The 20,451-nt window shown below is 31.9% G+C and overlaps 2 protein-coding genes across 2 annotated transcripts; both read left to right on the top strand.

The window, feature by feature from the left end:
• Window positions 1–539: 539 nt before the first annotated feature.
• LOC106619583 (solute carrier family 25 member 45) lies at window positions 540–3,814 on the top strand. The gene is made up of 6 exons (XM_036361262.2): window positions 540–844; window positions 2,264–2,376; window positions 2,490–2,730; window positions 2,814–2,928; window positions 2,999–3,260; window positions 3,333–3,814. The coding sequence occupies exons 1-6, from the start codon at window positions 808–810 to the stop codon at window positions 3,465–3,467; spliced, it is 903 nt and encodes a 300-aa protein (XP_036217155.1). The 5' UTR covers window positions 540–807; the 3' UTR covers window positions 3,468–3,814.
• Window positions 3,815–4,564: 750 nt separating this feature from the next.
• Klp98A (kinesin-like protein 98A) lies at window positions 4,565–19,393 on the top strand. Its single transcript, XM_036361134.2, has 14 exons — window positions 4,565–5,372; window positions 6,737–6,960; window positions 11,713–12,026; window positions 12,596–12,765; window positions 12,834–13,254; window positions 13,316–13,552; window positions 13,615–14,127; window positions 14,201–14,374; window positions 14,969–15,091; window positions 15,237–15,350; window positions 15,420–15,604; window positions 15,675–16,516; window positions 16,599–16,774; window positions 16,852–19,393. Exons 1-14 carry the CDS (start codon window positions 5,326–5,328, stop codon window positions 17,092–17,094), a joined length of 3,783 nt encoding a protein of 1,260 aa, XP_036217027.2. The 5' UTR covers window positions 4,565–5,325; the 3' UTR covers window positions 17,095–19,393.
• Window positions 19,394–20,451: the final 1,058 nt, after the last annotated feature.

Raw genomic sequence — 20,451 nt, forward strand, 5'->3', positions numbered from 1 at the left:
GGTCTGTGCCGAGACCACCTGCCTAAGGAATGTTTACCGAAAAATGCTTCAATACCATTCAGTAAAGTTTTAGAAAAATTGTAAGAAATAAATTGCCTCTGAGCTTTTGAGTTGAGTTGTTGTTTCAGTTGCAATCATCATAATAAAATGTTTAGGGCTCGACTCGAATTATTTGCATCTGTTTGTTTACCACGCGATAACTCTGTCTGGGAGTCGAGTAGAGCCGAGGCTTATAACAAGTGTATAGAAATTGTGCATGCTTGTATTGCCTCAAAAGGAGACTATATTGTATTAAAATATGTAGATGAGAATGAATTTTTTTTGTCAGTCTAGGTCAATTTTGATCAGTTACTACACATTGGGGCATACATATTACAAAGCAAATTTGCCTGAGAAGCACGTACAAACATTCCTACCTGAGAACGAATTGATCACATATTGCGCGATGTAAGGAAGTGTTATGCGACGAAAAGCATAGCAGTTAAGCTTGCAAAGCTTCTGAAAGTTTGAAAAATGCATTGTACTTATTTCGCACTTGTATTTGACATGTTGCAACAATCACTCTTGATTACCCGAAAGAGAATCATTTATTATCGAGTTCCGTGGCTTTGTGCGCAAGAATAATACTACAAATCGGATCGATGCGAAAATAAAATATTAATTAATGGTAGAACGTTAGTTTGTGTACATATAGAATAGATGTGAAAGCGGAAAAGCGAAAGCATTTATGGAATAATTAATTTAAAAAACAGGATTCTACTGGTATATGCAAATTTTATATTAAAATTGCTCAAAGACGCACTTACAATGAAATTGGACGATTTTGGCGCTGGCTGCGTTGGTGGTAAGTATAAGTATAAAATAATAAAAATTTCAAAATTATACAAGTATTCGATAACCTGCATTCTTCTTTATTTAATTCGTTGAATTGAACTTATTTTTATAAATTTTTCACTATTGATTAAATTGTGATGCAATGTAATACATGTGCCGTTATAAATATGTACATACAAATGCATACATATATATGTAGGTATATATACATATGTATGTATGTGTACATTCATGTAAACGGTTAAATTGTAAACTTGCAATTACATTTGCATTAACAAACACACACATACAAATGCGCTCGCTCAAGTTAATGAAATTTAAAAATTATCTAGCCTCCCGAAAACGATCCATTGCCGCTACACGTGTTCGGGCATCGTATTTTCAATATTCTTTTTTCATCCGCATGCACACTTGTTCAAGTTCATGACTGGCGCCCCTGATCTTTTGCAGTATTTTTGGCATTCGAAATAGAAACCTACTTTCTCTGAAGCACACTTCTAATTGCGGTTTCTACCCACACTGACATTCATAAGCATATCTTCACACATACGTACTTGTATTTGTTGATTAACATGTGGCCGCGTCGTTTTTTTTTTTTTTTGTTTTTGAAACAGGTGCTAGAATTTGAAGTGCAATTTTCTTAATTGTGCGCATTTGTAAATGAAATTATGAATTAAAATATATGCACGTGTGTATATACATATGAATGTATACCCAGATCATTTAGAGATTAATGCATTTAAAATATTTGTGTTGATTAAATAAGGGTTCCTATCTGTCTTATTATACTCGTATGTACATAAGTATGTAAATATGATCCCGATAGGGGGTCGCACTAATATCTAGCGTCTAAATTGCAATTTGTAGAATAATACAAATAGTGAATTTCATCGGTTGAACTCTTTGCGGTAAGTCATTCGCTCAAAACCCGTCCGTTAACTTCGGCTGCAACGAAGCTATAACACCCTTCATTTAATATAGCTTAAATGTTATAAAAAGATCTTTATCTTGACTTTGTTCTATCAGTTTGTGTGGCAGCTATATGTTATAGTGGTCTGATGTCGTGCCGATGTCGTGTGCCAAATTTCAGATTGATATCATAAAAACTGAGGGACTAGTTCACGTACATACAGACGGAGACCATCATGGCTAAATCGATTCAGCTTGTCATGCTGATAATGTATGTATATACCATGTGTACTTTATAGGTCCTCCTGGGGTAACTTCATGGCAAACTTAATATACACTGTTCAAGTTATAATATTGTCAAGATTCATACCATCTTTATAGAGAATTTGGGCTTGCTACATATTTACTTTCCCTCGTGTAGTTTTAACGATTACATTTCTAAATTAGTAGAAGCAACTCCTATTCTATGCCTAATAAAAACAATACGGGACTCTTTTAAATAAATATTTTAAATCGATAGGGGCATGTGGAGTTCTCATCGGTCATCCTTTGGACACAATTAAAACATGGCAGCAGGCTTCGAATTCATCAGTACCAAAGGCTATACGTCAAATCTATAATCGTAACAATGGGGTAAGTTCTTGTGCTCAGTTTTAGTTTTAGCAATCAAATATACATACATATGTATGTATGTGTATGTATATTTACGAATAGAAAAGCTTAATATTCAAATAAACTTTTTAAAGTTAAATGGCTTTTACAGAGGGATGCTATTTCCGTTCGTTACAACCGGCGCCATTAATTCAATACTCTTCGGTATCTATGGCAATCATTTGAGACAACTACGACGTGTCTGTCACAGTGATTATCAGCGCGAACAGTTGGAGTATCAAAATATGTTCATTGCTGGATCAATTGCAGGCTTTGTGCAATCTTTTATAGCATGTCCTATTGAGCTGGTCAAAGTGAGGCTACAGACGCATTGTTGTAAGTGCTGAGCAAAACAGAAGCATTTGGCTTCTCTCAAACTAAAAAATATTAATCTATATCTGTTAATTATTTACACATAGATTATAATGAATATATTTTCGGACAAAGACGAACAGCATGGGGTGTTTTTAAAAAAGTCATACAAGTTGACGGAGTTTCTGGATTATACAGAGGCTTGTTACCTATGATGTGTCGGTAATAACTATATTACAAGTATATGTATTTTGATTAATGTTTAAGCACAAAAAACTTTTGATTTTAACAGCGATGTGTTTCCTTACGGTATTTATATGATGGTGTACCGTCAAACTGTTGACTTCCTAGAAACCACACCGTTAGTGCGTAAACGACGCATTAAAAATGAAGGTTCTAATGTTGACTTTCTGGTGACAACATTGGCGGGCGCTTGGGCTGGCATTCTTTCATGGGTGTGTGTGATTCCTTTCGATGTGGTGAAGACTATAATGCAAGCAGAGAGTAATAAACAATACCGTAACATCAGGCATTGTTTGGTGAAAAATTTTAAAGTAAGCTTTTTTTTTTAAGTATTATTGCAAATTTGTATCAATAATTTAATAATGCTACGTTTAAATATATAGCTATATGGATGGCGCCGTTTATTCCGTGGAAGTTGGATGTTAGTGGTTCGTGCAATGCCTGTAAATGCAGCAACATTTTTAGGATACGAATATGCCCTTGAATGGTTTCACAAATTAAATGACTCATATATATGAGATTGAAATTCAATTCTACTAATACACTATACAAATACATTTATACGAATGTAGAGACGAATATTATGGAACTAATTTTATTTTATTTGATACGGTTGCTTTTAATTTTATTTGTTGCTATTTATTTGATAAATTTTTCTCTATTTATTTATTTCTTTAGTGATACTTATAATTTCGACCTATTATAGAATTCACATATAGAATTACATAGAGATATTAATTGGAGAAAAATGTATATACATATGTATGTAAATTAAAAACACTAATTTGTTTGCTTTAATTGGGAAAATATATATTAACAAATAAAATATGTAAGTGGTAAGCATTATCTACTTTCAATATTTAAACTTTCTATTTCTTTTTGTGCCAGCATTTAAAAACTACTGACTATTAGCCTATGGACATCCTATAACAAACTTTAATCTGAGATTTTTGTATGTAATAGTGTTAATGATTACCACTCGTGGTGGGTTGTAAGTGCTCGAAACATTGAATACATAATGTTAAAAAACAAACCACGCTTCTAATAGCGGCTTCCCCGCTTTTTTATGAAAATTAGATGCAACTAAAACCTTCAGGCGCTTTGAGAATAATAAAGCGGGCATTTTTTGTCTTAAATAAATGCATAATATCTCAAGAAGGTTGTGTCTAAATTTCTAATCGATCCTGGCTTTAATAAATGCATAATATCTCAAGAAGGTTGTGCCTAAAGTTCTAATCGACCCTGGCAAAATTGACGAAACGTTTTTAAAGTGGTTGCCGCTCATAACTTCAATATTCCTGCACCGATCGCTTCGAAATTTTAAAACCTATTTCTATACGTAATTACGAAAAACGCAATTCAACGTTCAACAAATTAAGTTTACTCCTCCTTAAACCTATTATTACTCTGAGGATAAAAAGAATCACATATAATCTAATAGTATACGCTATTGGCAACTCTAGCGTGCAGATGAAGAGAACAAGTGAAAAACAGCGCATAGCACAACGAAGCAAAAACCAAAACAAAAACGAAAAGTTGAGTAGACAAATAGAAATATAAAAAGATACAAAGCAAAGTAGCGTTAATAGTATCAGCGAAGTTTGGTTCCGAAATGAAACCAAAGAGGCGACGGAATGAATCATTTGTACAACGCGAATGTTGGGAAGTTTAGAGCATAGTCATCGTGTATGCCTTCGCGATTGAATCGTCAGTTAAATTTTTGGGTGGCGGTGAACGCTAGTATATAGCGGAGTAACGTGGCGTGCATTAAATAAGAACTAAACTTTTTTTCTACCAGCTTATTTTGTGTTGCTTAATTATGTAGAATGTGATTTGCCAATATTGAAATATTTTGCTAAGTTATTTAGTGCGGTTTAAATCGATTTATTTGATTAAAATCTGTGAAAAATGCCTATAGTTAGAGCACACGAAGGAGGGGTAGACAACGAGAATCAAAATATGAGAAAAGAAACCAAAATATATTTAAAACATATAAGAAACAAGTGTAAAAAAGTTATGTTTAACGCAACAAGCATATAATAATAAAAATTATATAAAGATTGTTACAATTACCATTATTGATATCGGAATCGACAAAATAAAACAAATAATTATGTAAATTGATTAAAAGTTAAAGCAAAGCAAGGTTTTGCAAAACCCATTTTACCGTCCTTTCTTATAAAAAACTACTGTGCCTTTAAAACGGAAACTTCATCTAATCATTACCCCCATTTTGTTCAGCTGCGTTCAAAGCCTTTATGAAAAAAATTGTATAGTTATTTTTTTTTTGCTCTTAACTATACGTATTCCGCAACAACTCAGAGAAGTGGAAACTTGTTTGGGAAACCGAATCTTCTACAACCAAACACTTCAAAGATGTCGTCACTAAAGGTTGCTGTTCGTGTTCGCCCCTTCAATGCACGGTACGTACCAATTACATATTTGCATGCATAGCTATGTCGTATGTATATGCTAATTTTTATACGTACATATGTAGCTCCAATTATAAATCGTGCGATGATCAGTATTAAAAAACATTAATTATAATTAGGTAACGCATTACTAACACTGAAATATACCCAAACACACCTATGCCCAGCAAATCTTTAAAACTTGTTAATTAGGTATACTTTATTTATTTGTCCACATGCACGTATATTAAGGTTTGTAAACACAAAGACTTTTTTAGACTAAAAGCATACGCAGGAACATATGTTTTTAAAAATAAAATGTAATGCATAAAATAGGCTTTAAACTTACAGTTTCAAGGTTATTAGTTAGAGTTATAATATAACTTTTATGAATAAGTACAAATTTCTCACAAAAAAATATTTATATACATATTTGTACATTTATTTAAAACAAAACGTGTGTATAATGAGGTTTTCGGGACTACTACCTTAAAATTATAGGTCGATATTTCTGCCCTTTTGTCTACATTTATGGCATGATAAAGTTATATTCAAATAGTTTATGCTTATTTGATTTGTAAAGAAAACTATTTTCTACCAGCCTAGTTTATTTAGGTTATCATGGCTTTGTGAACCTTTATTTTAATTTTTTTTGTAATAATTATTGACGTTTTGTTGGTGTAAGATCACAACTTTATCATCGAATGTAATCTCCATAATTTGTAAATTGAACAATCCGGGTTTCAAATAAAAACATATTGCATGGTTCATATACACGGTTACATGTGATGTTGCTGAACTAATCGTTTTTTCGTATATTTGTAAATTTATGTTCAGTTTACGAAGCTCTCACTAACACCTATGGACCATGGTTCTGGAAAAATGTTTCATGGTTTGATATTAAATGTACAGGGTAAATATCCTTTTTAACAGGTGGTTTACACGGATTGAATTCTTCCCTAGAAGCTACTCATTTATCGGAATCACCGATATCAGACCTCTCTATAGCATATAGATGTTAACAATTCTTAACCTTTAAAAATTCAGCCCGTCCCCCCATCCTTTTCCCGACCTCAAAGCACCCGAAAATTATTTTTCGCTTAATGTATGTCAATTTATCATTGGTTTCCGATGGGTTTCTATCTACTATGATTTTTGGTTTTATCATTTTTAAAGGCTTCTGCACTGGTCTAGCTATACATAAAGTAAATGAAGTACTTAAATTTTTCAGATTATTAATAGTAAACAAGTTTGTATTTATGTATGTACGTGAAATTATTTAAAAGTAAAAAATATGTAATATATATTTAATATAAGCAATTGTGAATTTTTAGCTATTGCCAAGATTTAAAACAAGTTATCATGTTTAATTATAGTGAAAACGATATGGATGCGCAGCTTATTGTGCAAATGGATGGTAAGAAAACAAGACTCTTAAAGCCAAAATTGCAATCCATACGCGATGTTGGACGCGATAATCATCATGACTTCACATTTGACTACTCTTACTGGTCATTTGATGAGCATGACAGTCACTTTGCAACGCAAGAAGAGGTTTACAGCGATCTGGGCACTGATGTCATTGACTGTGCTTACGAAGGTGAGTAACACAAATGTTGAACATAGAAAGGAGCAGTGATTTATATTTTAATTGTATAACTACATATATAATATGAACAGAACTGCAATGTAATGCATCGCAGAGACACACGCTGCACGTACGCTGTCGAAATTAAACCAATGTGTTTATGAATTTCAGAAAAAAATGGCAACAAAAAGTAAGAGTTATTTGTTTTTGTTGTTGTTGTTGTAGCGGCAGAATTCTGCCGAGTTGACAGTCCTTGGCCGGATAAAATCCGGGTCCGTTCCGGTTACGTAGACCCGACTGTCGTGGGAACGGTTATTTTAACTAACGTAAATTTAAGAGTTATTTGTCGACATCGTGTATACCTATGTATGTACTCGCAAACTGTAATCGAAATTTGAATTTTAATGTTTATAAAACCGACATTGTAGAGCAATAGATTAGGATACTGTTTTTAGTAGTCCGTTTGAACAATTAGGATTTTTCCGGCAGTCGGATCTACGTAACCAGAACGAGTGTGTTGTTATTTCCGGCGAAGAACTGTCAATGCAACATCATTCCTCAATAATAGTTAATGGAATGTTTATACCTCTACATTAGATATATAAATGATTTTAATATCTTAATGTAGTTATAAATAAATTCATAATTAATTTTAAAGTGGAATATTTAATCAAATATGTTTTATAACGACCGTCGATAATAAGGCCTAAGGCCTTAATTATGGAAGTTGCTGAAGTTTCGATTGGAAATTTTATTTCCGAGATTGAAAAACATCCTCTCAACATTTCTTCTAATTGCCTAATTTTGAAAGTTTCAAATATTATCACTTTACTGAATCCAAACAATGTCAGATGAATTATCTGCAATTTCAAAATATTATAGCGGTCTCTATATTCATATGTATGTTTGTATATTTATAGCTATAAAAGCATTAAGTCATTCACAAACAGCTTTTTTATAAATTTATGCAGTTTTTTTACTTTGATTGTACTTCTAAAACCTCTTATAATTTAATATTTGGTGATCGTTTAAACTTCGTAGCGCCACAATGACAATGGGGAGAAACTCTCTCTCTCTCTCTGATGAGATCATACTGTCATTAACGACTGCGCGTGAATGATTTTTTCGTGAATTTCGCCGCAATTCAAAATAGAATAACCATTCCATAGAAGACCAAATGGGACATAAAGATAATAATATAAAAAATATAGAAACATTTGAGAAAAAACTGAAATTAATATAGTCATCGCAAACCTTTTTTGTCGACTTATGCATATCTTGTAAGGGCATTCTAATATAAAAAGGCAAATAAGTAGGGAAATGAACTTGTTTCTCCTGCTAACAAACAGTCGTGGTAAAGGGAAATAAAAATGTCTTGTACTTAAATAACCTGAATATAAAAAGCCTGTGACTTGAAAACTCGTTCACTTCATAAAAAACAAAGTAATTTGGTTATAAACCATTTACATACATACTTTTTTGATAGACATTACTGAAAAATGTTTTCATATTTTTTATCAAAAGAACTCAACGGAAAAACGTGCTTGCTCTTTAGTACCAGAAAATAATATAGCGATATATTCAAAATTTCTTGATTTTTTTGTAAAAAAAATTTAAAATAAAAATAGTTTTCTAATTTCCAAATAGCTGGCAATTACAAAAATAAAATTTAAAATAAAAAATTAAAACTGAAAGATATCAGACTGGGGAAGGGTGGAAAAAGAAGTACCACAAGGTTCAATTTTCGGATCCATAATATTTATATTGTATATAAATGATATAGAAACGATTATAAAAAAATATAACATAATTTTATATGCGGATGACACGTTAATTTATGCTGATGGGGAAAATTAAAAATAGTGTCGAGATAAACTTTTAACTAATATAGTGTTAGTAAGTAGTTGGTTAAAAATAAACAAACTTAAATTAAAAAATTTGCATATCTTAGAGGAATTCGCCAACAAGTTGGTATAATGACAGCATTATTATTAAACCCCTTTTTGAGTATTGCTCCACTATTACATACATATATATGCTGCAACCAAACCCAGATGGAAAGGCTCCAAGAATTGCAAAATATGGAAATGAGACTTATATTTCAATGTTGTAAATATACATCAATTAAAATAATGCTTGAAACTTGAAATTGAACTAAGTACTCTTATGACAATCCACAAAGCTAAAAATCAAAATGCACCAAAATATTTAACTGATAAGATTAAACATGTAGGAGAATCACAAATATATGAATTATGTAACAATTTTAGAATTAAATATAAACAAGGAAATATAGCATTTATGCAAAAATGTATTGAATTTATTAGAAGTAAGAGGAATAATGTCACGTAATGTAAAGTATTTTTTTATACTACAATAATAAATATTAATTTTAATTAATAATAATAATACGCGAATGTTAAAAAAAAAACATTTAAATCCCAAGTTTATAATTATAAATTAAAACAAGTAAGGAAGTGCTAAATTCGGGTGCAACCGAAAATTTTACACTCTCGCAACTTGCAAGGTTGGGGAAATACCTACAGGTATTGTCAAGCCGGTATATTAAAAATGTTACGAAAGAATTCAACATTCATTATTCGAATCGTGAACGGATTACAATAAAATTTGGTATTTTATTAAGTTATGTTATAGGTCATTGACTCACTTAGTTTTATTGCTATATTTAAAATTATATTATAATCACCTTCAAATGAGATATACATACCTATGTGATATAAACTAAGCCATTAATATAATTTTATAATTTTGAAGGAAACTGGTTCACCTAATTTTTTAATAATTAATTTCTTCTTTAAATATCACACATTTTGACCGTCTTAACGTCTTAAGTACAGCTGAATTAGCGGAAGTCACTATACAAGGCATGTGGGGGGACAAGAAAGGTTTGGGCTTGTTGCTTTAACCATTGACATTGCTCAGGTATACTCGAGAATATATTTTCAAGCAATTTTATATATAAATAACTGCAATGACCGAAATGTTCGGCAAACATGCTCTCTCAATTTTATTAAGATAACTCATATATTGGCCGATATATGCGGAATAAAGTCAGCCGGGAATTCGAAAATCTATCTATTAGGTATATAGGGGCTAGGATAAGTAATGATCCGAATTTCAATTACATAACTCATACATTTACCGATATTTTCACTCACTCAGTTACAGGCACTGGGGGCCACATCTTCAATATCTGGGGACATGAACAGTTATGGTCCGATTTAGACAATTTTTAAACTTTAGATGGCATACCTTAAATGCACTTATTGTGCAATGTTTTATCCCGATATATTCATTGGTGCTTGATTTTGATATGGCAAGTAAGCGTGGTTGCCGACCGATTTCGCCCATTTTCGCACTGCAACATGGGAATGTCAAAATAATGCTTGTACCAAATTTAAAAATTGGTAAAGTAGGTAGGAGGTATGTGATTTCATGCTCATCGCTTAATTTTGACACATGTTTCTATAAAGGACTCGTGTACCATCCTGGATTTAAAATTTAATATCTCTTATGCATTTAGTTATTGATTTATCGCACTTTTAGTAGTGTTTAACAAAGCCGTTATATAGGCACTGGGCATGGTTATCATCCGACTTAACCTATTTTCACGCTGTCGCAAGAGGTGTCGAAATGATTTGTCCTGTGCAAATATGGCTAATATAGCTTAAATGGTTTGGGAGATATATATAATACTTGTACATATATTAAACCTATTTGGAGGCCACGCTCACTTTTTCAAAGTTTTCAAACTTTTTCTTGTATCTTTTTGTGAAGCTTAGTTATGGCAATAAATAGGTTTTTGATTTGTGGGCGTGACAATGTCCGATTACGCCCATCTGCAATAACAAGCCCCCTTAGGTGACAAGGCACATGTGTGAAATCAAGATATCTTAATTTTTACTCAAGTTATCGCTGGCGCGGACGGACAGACGTGTAGTATAAAAAATGTGTTTTAGAATTTTTTAATTATTTTACGCTTGCGTACTTTGTGCTCTACCATTTTGGGTATCTGTTGAAAAGGAAAGCTTATTTTCAATAAAATATCAAACCTTTTGCATACAATTACTCTAAATATTATTATTTCATTTAGAAATATGCAAATATTTCCCCTTTTCATAGCAGCTTTTGATATGAAAAATAATGTTTTCTATTTGTTATTCTAATTTTTTCAATTAAAAGATATTTTATCAATAATTAATTCTGATTTTGGAAATAAAGTATTAAATATTGATTTTTTAATTCCGGTTTTGAGATTAAAAATAAATTTTTTAACTGAAAAAATTCGCAACCCTGATTATAGGTATATATATCTAAGTGGCACACAATTTGCTAGTAACATATGTATACAGATACACGTACATAGCACGTATATTAAAATATTTGGCTATGCGAAAAAGCTGTGCGTGTTGGATTCAGTGCGTTGTTTTAAACGCCGCTATGCTTCCGCACTTTCGCTGGCCCACTTGAAGCTGATTGCGAATAATCTGACTATAAGTATATACATATATACATACATACATTTTTATATAATAGATAGTACTTACAATTGTATGCCTTAAGCGTGAAGATACATACGCATGCGCAATTGGCGGCGGCTATTTTACGCTGCTGTAATTGCAAATTTCGTTCACCTACATATTATAGTGAACCCAAAAACTGTTTAATTTTAAATATATACCTAAATATAAATTTCTTCCGTTATTTACATTTTCCCTAATTTCTATGTACTAAATTTCACAGGCTATAATGCATGCGTTTTCGCTTATGGTCAAACTGGATCGGGAAAAACATTCACCATGATGGGTACACCAGATAATCCTGGATTGATACCACGTATATGTCAAGAGTTATTTGCACGCATGCGTGTTGGTCAAGAGTCAGGTACAGGCTATAAAACTCACGCTAGTTATCTGGAAATTTACAATGAACGTGTGAAGGATTTACTGGGCCCACATAGTGCTGGGCACGGATTGCGTGTTCGTGAGCATCGCACATTGGGCCCATACGTCGAAAATCTCTCACAACATGCCGTTTCAAATTTTGAGGAAATTCAGGTATATTACTGTCTATATGTATTATATATATTATTCTTCTAATATATCATGAAAGTCTGTAGCGTTCTTATGATAGATAAAGCTAAAAAAATATATCGGATTAAAATTAAGTTAAAAATAAATTCCTAATCCCAAATACCAAATGGAAAAATAAAAAAGGGGTGTTTCAGTTAGTTATATTATAATATTATAATATAAATATTTCCCTTTTTATTCCTTTTCACTCCAGATTTGAATTTAAAAAAATTGTTGTTTTATTTGATACTCCAATTTTCATTTGATACTTGGTTTTTCAATTTTTATTATTAAATTGAAGAATAAAATTTAAAATTTTTTATCTCAAACATCTTGGATTAAATATTGGAAATTTAATTTAAAAGATGAAAAGTCCCGATTTTGTGATTAAAACTAAGATTTTCAGTTGAATCCATGATTTTAAATTTAAAAATTTTTAATATCAAAATCAGAAGTAAAAAATAAAAATTCATTTTTTAATCCCAACATTATTAAAAAAAAAAACAATTTTTTATTACCAGTATTTTTAAAAATCATTATTGCTTTTCTATCAGGAATGCATTGCGCGCGGTAATATTCAGCGTACCACTGCCAGTACAAATATGAATGATACGAGTAGTCGCAGCCATGCCATTTTCACTATAACTTTCGTACAAGCCGTTTTTATGAATGACATGCCGAGTGAAACTGTTTCTAAAATCCATTTGGTTGACTTGGCAGGCAGGTATGTGTAAAGAGTTTGGCAAATAGTACATTTATATATCCGTTAATATACATTTAATTTTTTTTTAGTGAACGAGCTAATGCTACTGGCGCCACTGGTCAACGTCTAAAAGAGGGTGCGCACATTAATAAGTCCCTAGTAACATTGGGTAGTGTAATATCTGCCTTAGCCGAGCAAACGAGCACCACTACAGTCGCGCTAGCGAGTAGTCCTGCACAAACAAAACGAATTCTCTACATTCCCTACCGCGATTCCATTCTCACATGGCTCTTAAAGGATAGTTTAGGTGGTAATAGTAAAACCATTATGATAGCTGCACTCTCTCCGGCCGACTGTAACTACAGTGAAACGCTAAGCACATTGCGCTATGCTAATCGTGCGAAGAATATAATCAACAAGCCCACCATTAACGAAGATACAAATGTAAAATTGATACGCGAATTGCGTGAAGAGATCAACAAACTCAAGACCATGCTGAATGGCGACATCGTGAGTACAAAATAACATCACAATTTAATTTTTTTTTATATCTAAAAACAATTTCCATTAGAACACTGTACAGCCTTCTTTGAAGGTCTTGGAAGATCTGCAAAAGAAGGAAGCTCAAGAGAAGGTTTTAACCGAAGAATGGACTGAAAAATGGAAGGAAGCACAATCAATTTTGCAAGAGCAGAAAAGTTTGGGTCTCCGAAAGTCAGGTCTCGGCGTCGTTTTAGACTCGGAAATGCCACATCTGATCGGCATACATAACGATGTCACCACCGGTGTAACTTTATATAGCTTAAAGGTATTTATTTGTACAAAATACTGTCTGTCTATATTTTGGTAACATATTTGTTTTCTTTGTAGGAGGGTGAAACACTAATCGGTACTGATGATTCGGAAACTCCACAAGATATAGAACTTGTTGGGGATGGTATATGTGCACAACATTGTAGAATTGTGTTGCAAGAGGGTATCGTGACATTACATCCGTATCCTGGTGCACAATGTTGGCTCAATGCGCATCTCATCGATGAGCCAACCCATATTTCACAAGGCGACATTATCTTGCTAGGTCGTACTAATATTTTCCGTTTCAACAATCCTGCGGAAGCGGCAAAGCTGCGTAAAGATTTGAGTCGCTCACAACTCGACATGTCGCGATTGTCTTTGATTACGTCATCTCGTGAGAATTTACTTACCTCCAGTTTTTATTCGGAAGAAGACTCGATGAGCGGTAGCATGAATGCGTCACCATTTAAACGCCCCGAACGCCAATACTATCCAACCAAACCGATGTCGCGCGACGATCCAGAATTACAAGATGAAAATCGCAAAATACTCGATACCATCGAGAATGCCTTAAAACAGCTGAATATTGTAAGTATGAACAACAAAAATGCAGAAATTTTTAAAAATTGTTTTTATATATTTTTTTAAAATAAAATAACAGGAGCGCGTGCAGATGCATGACCAATATAAGGCGAAAGTGCGTAAACTAGCTGATGAGCTGAAACGCTTAGAAACCGAAGAAATAGACAAATTGGAGATTTTGCATTGTCAGGAACAAGAACTACTTGCCAGAAAAGATATGTTGCTGTGGGAGAAAAATAATGAAAAAGTGCAGGTACGAGAAAAGTTTCGAAGGGTATTTCATAGGAAGAACTGAGAACCAAAAGTTAGAATTAGAAACTGATAAAATATAAATTGTTTTAATGTGCAAATATGGCGACCACTGCTCTAGAGCTAAAATAGTAGGACACGAAGTACACAAGCGCAAAAATATATAAATCCAAAAACATTATTTTTTATTTTAATTTTCAAATATAAATTGTGGATTAACATTGTTTTTATCCGGTATATGTGTTTAGAAATTTGAAAGCTTTTAAGATTTTAGGGATTACAAAACAAAAAAATTAATGCAAAACTTAATTAAATTATTTTTGAGTGCATTATCTGCATCACTGGATTAAATTTTAAATCTGCAAGTTAGATGTGACCCGTTTATTTTCGTTGTTTTCGAAAGGTGCATTATATGTTTTTTTAAGTATTGGTTGGTACAGTTATACAATTGAATTATTGTATTTATTTTCCTAATTTATTTTATTAATGGTTGAATATTCAAATCCACAGTGTTATTTACTTTACTTTCGATTGTCTTTATAATTTTCATTTTTAATTTATTGATTTATTTTGTACTTTATTAATGTTTTCGTTTTAGATTGATATTGTGTGTAGACAAATTTCAGCATTTCAAACGCAGCTTGATTCAAAGAAACGAGATTTTTCAGAATATGTTGCGAAAGAGTTGCAGGAATTGCAAGACTGTGGCAAATTAGACGAGGTTTGTGTGCTAATAAAAATGTAATAGTTAGTGATATGGTTTCGTATACACAAAAAAGGATAAACTATACTATATGTATATTAAAACACGGATATACATTTTTTTTATTAATGAAATTAGTGAAAAAATATTATTCTATTTTTAGATTGGCATGAAAATAGAAGAGTTCACTCCACTATCGGATCAACTGCTACTACAAGTTGCGGACTCTCTAGATTTATTTGCATCACAATTTATTAAGGACACAGTTAAGAGAAATGTTAGTCAAATGCACCTGCACATTCTTATATGGTTGGTTTTTACTAAAAGTTTTGTTATTTGATTACAGAATGACGAAATTCGAAAACTGGACGAAAAAATCATGGAAAAAGAGTGTATTCTCAATGCGAGTACAAAGAAAATTGCTCAAGTAGATGAAAAAATTTTACAAATACAATTACAATTAGAGAAATTACAGAATGAACGACAAGGAAATGAAAGCAACTCGGAGGCTATGCGCCAGAAAAAACTCGAGTAATTTGAAAATATAATCTTAAAAAAATTCTAAATGACTAAAATTAATATATTTTATTCCCATTAACAGAATGAATCTAAATTTGGCGAAACAGAGTTCAACAAACACCGATGACTCGAATATAGCTAGCGATACCTACCACACAGCGCTATCGAATGTTTCACTTAATTCCCCGACCATTGTCGACGATCAGATTAGTCCACTAAGCACTCTCTCTGCGACATCAGCAGACTTAGATGAAACAAGTACCACAGAGAGAGGCATGTCTTCAAGTGTATCAATCATAAGCAACCCATCTGACACTAGGGAGATAGGCAACAACAATTTAACGCCCAATCCATCATCTCCAAAGGCGATAATGAGTGATAGCGGTGTATATTTGGATTCAATGAGAACGACTCAACAGCAGTATTACAATGGTTTTGTTACCAGTAGAGCCAAAGATAATAACAATAGACTCGGCGAAGAGTCTAGCTTAAAGGAGAGCGATTTAACGACCGCCAATTCTACATTCAATGGTGCTGCTGTACGTACATCCGATGAGGATAGCGCATCGTGCTCGTCATGTGAAATGGGTCGCAACTCGGATGTGCCACGACCATATTGCTCTATGCATGCGCTTAGGCGTAAAATTTCCAACCAGAAAGCCTTAATTATGAAGAATCTCGAAATGAATGTGAGCAAGTCGCAACTAGATGAACAAATCGTGGAACTACAGGAACTGCAACGCAGACTTATTGCGATGGAAAAGGAATTACTGGAATCGCCGGGCGATGCTGAAAATGATCAGTGGGGTACATGTTTGCAACGTGAAAATGACATGAGCTACGAGTTAAGTGCGAATGATTGTATGGAGGAGTCCTCCTATGTGCCCAGCATGACACGATCTTGCCCTTCAATGAGAGATTTTCGTATGTAGAGTTTATTTGTTTCCGCTTTATGTAATGTTAATCGTATAATGGTAAACTCACTGTTTTCTTACTCGTTTAACAGCCGAAGCCGAGCACTTCATTACAATCCCGAGCTTTGTGATACGCGGCGCTGGTAAGCAAACACATTATGAATACGAAGTGCGCATCGCACTCCCTGATGGTAAGCTAAACATGTTGCGACGCTACAGCCGTTTCAGAGAATTACACTTGAGTATGAAGCATTGCTATGGAGTAAAAGTGCGTATAAATATAAAAAATATTAGTCCTACAATTCAATATACAATATTATAATTCATGGTATACATATATTGTAGATCAGCGCCCTACCCTTTCCAAGACGTGAGATTTTCTCCTCCAATAGTGAATCGGTGGCTAAACATCGAAGACGACTACTCGAGCTTTATTTGCGACGTTTGTTTGTAGTCTGCACGAAAATTCCGCAATGCCCCATTTATGAGGGACCCGGCGGGCCGGGCCTCACCCGTGCTACTCTGTCTCAGCTGTCACCTTTTTTCAAGAAAGGTTTGTTCGAGAACGGCAAGCACGGGACGGGATAATAGTTACTCTACTGCTAAATTATATCCTGCCTTTAGTATGCCTTTTAATTTATTTTTACTATTTGTTAAATTATGTTTACTTTGAAAGGTAATTTATACGTATGTCACAATCGAACTTTGATATATATCCTAAGTGTTCCTCAATTTCATATTTACGCATATTTACTACTACTACTACTAGTTTTTTTTTTTTAATTTTTGTAGAATATTATATAAATAATAATTGTATTTGTTAAAATTTTGTTTAAAACTTTATTAAGAAAGCAAAGTAAACATTATGAAATATCTCCAAAACAAATTGCTGTATATTCAGATCTTTTTCGTGACAATTCTAAACTGCAACTCAGCAACAGAATATGCCTTATAGGTCAAATACATTACGCTAATATCTGCAAAGCAAACCTTAACTGCTGTTGTACCTGATATGGGCGTAATATATTGAGATCACTGTAACTTTGAAAATTTAAATGTTAAACATATTTGCGCAATAAAAGAGTGAAATGAAACAATAATTTGTACATATTTAAGCATATATATTTTATAAGATAAAGACCCAAAACAAACTGTGATTAATCTCTCGATATTACGGCGAAAAATAAAATGTGTAAATGCCAGTTTAATTATACATATATGCAGAGAGTATGTACATTTAGTTAACAACTTTCAAAACTGTATTACAAAAACTGGCGTGTTTATGGTTATGCTTATGATGAAACATTTAATTCCACTAAAGTTGATACTAAACATTACTTAAAACGTTTATTGTCTTTAACATTTTCTACACAAACATATTCACAATTTAAACACACACTATGAAATAAAGTGAAATATCTATTAATAATAAAAGGTAGGCAGAAAGGATTTAGCAGTAGAGTAAATAATACTAATAGTTAATAATATTAGAATAATAGTTAATAAAATTTACATATGTATGAATTTAGATACCGGTAACTGTACATACAATTAGATATAAATTAATTGAAAAAATTATGTAAAATTGTATAAATGTTGACACACGATTTGAAAGTAGCTTGAAAACTACAAAAAATATTTTTTTTTCCTATACTAAACTTTTCATATTCAAAAACACTCATTACAACATTAAGCTTTCGCCCTTGCTTTTGTAGCAAACAGTGATTAAAACCTGTGAAAACTTGATTATTTGTAAATTAAAATTGCTTTCAAAACTTACTGCTAACGTAATTATTTTTGTTTAAATACAAAAAAAAATTCCTTGTTTGCATTCGAAACAGTAAGAACATTTATTATAACCTACTTAGAAGTACAATTCGATGAAACTTCCATCTACCAGTGCAAACTTGTTACATTTCATTAGAAATTAAAATGTGTATTAATAAAGTGGTAAAAAATATAAATATATATATTTTTGTTGACAAGTTGTGACATCTGTTCAATAAGATATTACAGTATAGTTAAACTTATTACCTAACAGTTAGTTAAAATATATGAATACAATGAAGATAAAGTATCTATGTATGTAAATAAATGTATAACAGTATATAATAATGCACAAAATATCGTTATTACACACATTTATGCTCCAAGGCATGTAAATGTGTGTGCATATGCAATGTATGTAGAAGAGCTCATTAGTTGCGGCCTAATACATTATGCATGGTTGTAAGCGTTACATGAGTTAAACTATATAAAGTTGAAAACTTTTTTGTAGAATTCTCTTCATTAAACCATTCCGATGTGTAAAAATATATCGATATTTGGTAGATTGTTAAGCCGCATTCATGAATGGCAAGGATAAATTCCAATTTTTGTATTATGGCAAATCTTAATAGATTAATTACTTATTAGTTCAAAATAATACTAACAACGCTTATATTCAGCTCAGTATAACAGCTTGAAGCGAAAATCATACTTTTGGTATTTCAAAGACCTAGGTAATGATCTCTGATATGTACTAGGGGTGTTCCTATTTTGTAGTTGTTAAATATATATCAGTAATTCTCACACGATATTTTCACATCTCTATGTTTGTTAATTATTTAAAGAAAAAAAAAGGAATCACAGGTAACATCATGAAATATGTTTTTCGTTGAGAAAATGTATACCAATAATTTTTAATTAATCATAGTTATGAATTATGTCAATTATTATGTAGTTTATATATATGTATATAGTTAAATACAGAGTAAAAAAGTGCGCCCCTAATACATACAGACGTACATACATATTAATATTAAGCCATTGTTTTACAATCAACAATAATTGTAATTGGCAATAATAAAAATAATATAAATAAAAACTTTCGTATAAAAGCAAGAAATTTTGTTTATGTTTGTATTTGCATACATATGAGCAGCACATCAATGCACATATTGCTCATACACATACTTGTGTGTGTACTGTAAAATATTTTTTTAGTTGCTCGAAATTTATGTGTGTGCATTGCAATCATGTTTTCACATGCTCTTGTGCGTGTTTCAAAAAAATTTAAAATCGTTTCAGTGAAATATTTGCCTCCTTGTTGATATTATTTAAATCGGTCACGGTAACACCAATGATTGCGATATGTGTAGAAGTGGAGTGGGGAGTGGGGAGTAACAGATATATCCTAAATAGGTTATTATTAACATCGACCCATTGAGTTGTACCAGCAAAAAGAAAACTCGAACACTAGGAAAACCATTTTCTGAAGAGGCAATAAACGCTTGTACCTCAAGTACTGAATAAAAATGTTAAATCATCTTTTTTTTTCATATATTATATTAAAAAACAAATAACACGCGTTTTTATTATATTTTATACTATTATACACCTAATTCTATTTTTTCAAGGTCTTTTTTAGACGGTTTAAAAATACAATTTTTTTTTTAAATTTTTTACACGATTTTATTTTATTTAGCACGATTCAAAATTCTTTGGGCTGAGATTTTATTTATTATATTCAATTTTTGCGAAATATATTCATATTAAAAATCTCGGGGAACTCCCTTTTTGTGGATACATGCAAGTTTACTGAGAGCAATTGTAAATAGCACAAATTTGTACTTGGTAAAGACATTTTTTATAAGCAAATTTGTTTTTCCAACGTTACATTAAATTTAACTTTAACGCTTAAGATCAAAAAGAAAAGTCAAAAAAATATTTTATATTCATTCGGTTATAATTAACCGCCGCTTGCGGTTAATAAAAACACACCAAATATAATTGAAATAAGATCAAATGAACAATTTGTTTATAAGTTTATAAGTTAGAATATAAGGATACTTTTTAATTGTTTGACTACATAGTGTAAATTAGCTATCCACAAAAATATTTCTCGAATATGGTTTTTATAAGGAATGGTCAATTAATTAAAAAAAAAGAAAAAGCACATTCTAT

This window comes from Bactrocera oleae, chromosome 2 (assembly GCF_042242935.1).
Source record: "Bactrocera oleae isolate idBacOlea1 chromosome 2, idBacOlea1, whole genome shotgun sequence".
NCBI lineage: Eukaryota > Metazoa > Arthropoda > Insecta > Diptera > Tephritidae > Bactrocera > Bactrocera oleae.

Bases quoted from the DNA above. Each gene is read 5' to 3' on its own strand.
- LOC106619583 (XM_036361262.2), top strand. From the start codon at position 808: ATGAAATTGGACGATTTTGGCGCTGGCTGCGTTGGTG. The intron at 845-2,263 runs GTAAGTATAAGT...TTAAATCGATAG, and splicing joins TGGCGCTGGCTGCGTTGGTG to GGGCATGTGGAGTTCTCATC. The intron at 3,261-3,332 runs GTAAGCTTTTTT...TTAAATATATAG, and splicing joins GTTTGGTGAAAAATTTTAAA to CTATATGGATGGCGCCGTTT.
- Klp98A (XM_036361134.2), top strand. From the start codon at position 5,326: ATGTCGTCACTAAAGGTTGCTGTTCGTGTTCGCCCCTTCAATGCACG. The intron at 12,766-12,833 runs GTATGTGTAAAG...ATTTTTTTTTAG, and splicing joins TTGGTTGACTTGGCAGGCAG to TGAACGAGCTAATGCTACTG. The intron at 13,553-13,614 runs GTATTTATTTGT...TTTTCTTTGTAG, and splicing joins TAACTTTATATAGCTTAAAG to GAGGGTGAAACACTAATCGG.